At 36.2% G+C, this 4,503-nt stretch overlaps 1 protein-coding gene across 1 annotated transcript; it reads left to right on the top strand.

Annotated features, from left to right (window-relative positions):
* LOC148565600 (uncharacterized) lies at positions 1 to 1,634 on the top strand. Its single transcript, XM_088487192.1, has 3 exons — positions 1 to 359; positions 462 to 664; positions 1,075 to 1,634. Exons 1-3 carry the CDS (start codon positions 1 to 3, stop codon positions 1,632 to 1,634), a joined length of 1,122 nt encoding a protein of 373 aa, XP_088343318.1.
* Positions 1,635 to 4,503: the final 2,869 nt, after the last annotated feature.

Raw genomic sequence — 4,503 nt, 5'->3', positions numbered from 1 at the left:
ATGGCAGACAGAGAAGGGTGCATTGACAATATACCTTATGATTGTATATATGATGATGGTCCTTTAGGTTTTGAAAAGAATAACACTGACACTGTGAAAAAGGTTGAGGTGCAGGATCCTTTGGAGGAAGTAGATATTGGTAACGGTAATTATCCTAGACCAACATATGTGAGCAAGATGCTGCCTGATAATTTCAAAAAAGAAATGGTGGAGATTTTGAAGGAATATTGCAACTGTTTTGCATGGGATTATGTAGAGATGCCAGGCTTGAGTCGTGAATTAGTAGAACATCAATTGCCATTGAAAGCCAATGTTAAACCTGTCAAGCAGCCACCAAGGAGATTTGCTCCTGAAGTCGTGTAGAAGATTAAAGAAGAGATTGAAAGACTTCTTAAGGCTAAGTTTATAAGAACAGCAAGGTATGTCAATTGGATTTCTAATATTGTTCCTGTTATGAAAAGGAATGGAAAATTAAGGGTTTGCATTGATTTTAGAGATTTAAATTCTGCAACACCAAAAGATGAATATCCAATGCCTATAGCTGATATGTTGATAGATTCTACTGCTGGTCATGAAATGTTAAGTTTTATGGATGGATATTTAGGTTATAATCAAATATACATAGCTGAAGAAGATGTGTCAAAAACAACATTTAGGTGTCCAGGTGCTTTAGGAACTTTTTAATGGGTTGTGATGCCATTTGGGCTAAAAAATGCTGGTGCAACTTATCAAAGGGCGATGAACAAAATTTTTCATGACTTTATTGGAAATTTTATGGAAATTTATGTTGATGATGTGGTTGTCAAATCAAATGCTAAAAAAGAGCATCTAAAAAATTTAAAAAAAACATTTGAAAGAATGAGAAAGCATAAGTTGAAAATGAATCCCTTAAAATGTGCTTTTGGTGTGAGTGCAGGGAATTTTTTTGATTTCTTGGTGCAAAAAAAGGGATTGAAATTGAAAAAAATAAGGTAAAGGCTATCTTAGAGGCTCCCCCTCCAGCAAACAAAAAGCAACTACAAACATTTTTAGGGAAGGTCAATTACCTCAGAAGGTTCATTTCCAATCTGTCAGGAAAAACCAAGGTTTTTACGCCTCTGATCAAGTTGAAAAAAGAGGAAGAGTTCCAATGGAAAACAGAGCATCAAGAAGCTTTTGACAACATCAAGCAGTATTTTACTAATCCTCCTATTATGACACCTCCAAGGCACGGAGCACCTCTAAAACTTTACGTGTTAACTTCTGAAGTAACAATTGGTAGAATGTTGGCTCAAGAAGATGAGAATGGCAACGAGAGAGTGAGTTATTATCTAAGTCGTGTGCTAAATGATGTTGAGAGCCGTTATTCTCCAATTGAGAAACTGTGTTTAGCTTTATATTTTTCTTGTTTAAAACTTAAGTACTATCTAATTCCTAGGAATGTTTATGTAATTTCTAAGTTTGATGTTCTTAAATATATGTTGTCTTCTCCAATATTGAATGGTAGACTACGAAAATGGATGCTGGCCTTAACGGAATTTTCTTTACATTTTGTTCCTGCAAGAGCCGTTAAGGGTCAGGTTCTAGCTGATTTCCTGGTTGATCATCCTTGTATTGACATTGATGAGAGTTTACTGGGTTCGTTGGTTTGGTGACTTGGAAATTATATTTTGACGGTTCATGCCATAAGGGTGGTGTTGGTATAGGAATTTTAATTATTTCTCCAAGTGGCGAGCCAAGCAAATTCCTCTTTGAATTGAATTATTCATGTTCCAACAATGAGGCAGAGTATGAAGCATTAATAATGGGACTGAAATTATTATTAGAAAGAGGAGTTAAAAATGTGAAAATTTTTGGAGATTCACAGCTTGTAGTCCGTCAAGTATCACTTGAATATAGATGTGTTAGTAAAAATTTAAGAAAGTATTTCAATGTGGCTACAGAGTTGTTGAGTAAATTTGATAATGTCATTGTAAGGCATGTTCCAAGGGAGTTAAATCAAGAAGCAAATGAATTAGCTCAAATTGCTTCAAGATATAAGATCAAGCCATCAACAATAGAAAAATTGGTAAGGATAAAGGACATATTTATGCCTTTGAGAGAAAGAGAAGTATTGTCATTAGAAAAACTAGACCCAGAAGATTGGAGAGTACCAATTGTAGAATATTTAAAAAATCCAAGTCTTAGTGTCGATAGAAAACTTAAATATAGGGCTCAAAGTTATGTTCTAATAAGTAATGTCTTGTTTAAGAAATCTGTTGATGGAAATCTCTTGACATGTTTGGGAGAAAAAGAAGCGTATTTGGCTCTTGCTGAAGTGCATGAGAGAATTTGTGGTGCCCATCAATCAGGGGAAAAAATGAAATGGGTGATAAATAGGAGAAGATTGTATTGGCCAACTATTCAAAAAGATTGTATAAATTATGCCAGGTCCTGTGAAGAATGCCAAAAACATGGAAGCCTTCAACATATTCCAGCATCAGAACTGCATGTTATAATTAAGCCATGACCATTTAGAGGTTGGGCTCTAGATCTTATTGGACAGATTCACCCACCTTCTTCTAAAGATCATAAGTTCATTTTGGTTGGTGTTGATTATTTTTCTAAATGGGTAGAGGCTATCCCTCTGAGGGAGGTGACTCACAATGAAATAATAGATTTTATTGAGGAGCATATTGTGCATAGGTTTGGAATTCCTCATTCTATTACCACTGATCAAGGAACCATGTTTATTGGGAAAAAGGTCATGAAATATGCCAAATCTAGGGATATAAAAATGCTTTCTTCTACACCATATTATGCCCAAGCCAATGGACAAGTGGAGGCAGCGAATAAAATTTTGATTGCATTAATTAAAAAACACATTGGAAGGCAGCCAAGAAATTGGCACCAAACTCTCAGTCAAGTTCTTTGGGCTTACCGAAATTCTCCAAGAGGTTCTACTGGAACCACCCCATATAAGTTAGTTTACGGTCATGATGCGGTGTTGCCAATTGATATTAATCTGCAAAGTGTAAGGGTGGCTTGACAAGATGAGATACCAGTAGTAGATTATTGGAATTCTTTGCATGATGAGCTCAATGAACTAGATGACGAAAGGTTGAGAGCTTTAGAGCTGGTGATTCGACAAAAAGAGATTATGTCAAAATCATACAACCGCCGTGTTAAAGCAAAGACATTTGCAGTTGGAGATTTAGTGTGGAAAACAATTTTGCCTATAGAAAAAAAGTCAAAAACTTATGGTAAATGGTCTCCAACTTGGGAAGGACCTTATGTAGTTGACAAAGTTTATTCTGAAAATGCCTATACGATTATTAAAATCGAATCAGGAAGAAGAATTCCTTCAATAAATGGCAAATATTTAAAGATATATAGGCCAGGCATACATGAGATAAACATTCCACATGTTTAAGGACACAAAAATATCCAGTTGTAGTGTCCAAAGAAAAAAAAATGGTAAGTGTCCAATCTCCAAAATAAGGATAGAATGCATTCAAAAGCGAATAATAAACAAAATTCTAAAAGTTCAAAAAGTGAAGATTGCAGACACATATTAAAATCACAAAGGTTCACATAAGAAATGCAAGACTAGGTTTCAAAGATCTCCTTCAAGCGAATAACTTCAGCTTGGAGAGTGGTTTGGAAGTTCCTGGCTTCTTTGGCAGCTTCCTGTGAGGAGGGCATCTTCTCTTCAAGTGACTGTAAGGCTGCATTGCTACTGTCAAGCATGCTACTTGCTTTAGTAAATTGAGCCTCATTCTTTATCAAAGCAGCATCCAGGCTACTTTTTGCTCCTCTCTTGACAGTCAGCTGTTGTTCTAAGTCTCGAATCTCCTCAGATAGCTCATGATCCCGATCTTTAGCTTTTGTAATATGGGCAGCCAGGGTAGCTTTGACAGCCTCAAAAGAGGAGGTGTCTTGTTTCAATTTAGAAAGAGATTCAGTTAATTGTTGACACGATGAGATGGCTGCCTGAGAATCTGGAAATTTGGCATAAAGATCCTCATAAACCTTCCGCAAGCGAGCCAACAAAGGATCAATAGTCTCAGGATGTGGTGTAGTTAAAAAAGTTTGAAGAATATCAGAAAGCTGAGCCTTAAATTGCGGATCCGTAGCAAGTGTCAAAACAGGTTTGGATAGAATGACATTGAGTTGTTGGCTTAATGGAAGTAGGATGGAATTGTCAACAATCTTGGTTGTGGGAGGTGTAGTATGGGGCTGCTCTGTTGAAGGGTGACTTTGAATGGTAGAACAAGATTCAACTATGGCCTTCTGTGTATCAATGCTACATGCATATGCTTCATTTAGAGTTTCTAAATCAGCCAATAAATCATTCACCACATTAGGGGTTTGAGCATGGATGGAAGTGATGGGTATTTGTTTTTCTGACCGCTCACTTGGGGGATTTCAGAATTTTGAAGCTAGACAAAAAATGCAAAGGCAAATGTTAACATAAAAATAAAGAAGATACAAGGAAGAGATACCAACCATCAGGCTAAATTACATGTCATACCTTATTTGCAT

This window comes from Arachis ipaensis, chromosome B5, assembly GCF_059453495.1.
Source record: "Arachis ipaensis isolate K30076 ecotype BB chromosome B5, ASM5945349v1, whole genome shotgun sequence".
In the NCBI taxonomy this organism is placed as follows: Eukaryota; Viridiplantae; Streptophyta; class Magnoliopsida; order Fabales; family Fabaceae; genus Arachis; species Arachis ipaensis.
This window is presented reverse-complemented; position numbering and strand designations above follow the sequence as displayed.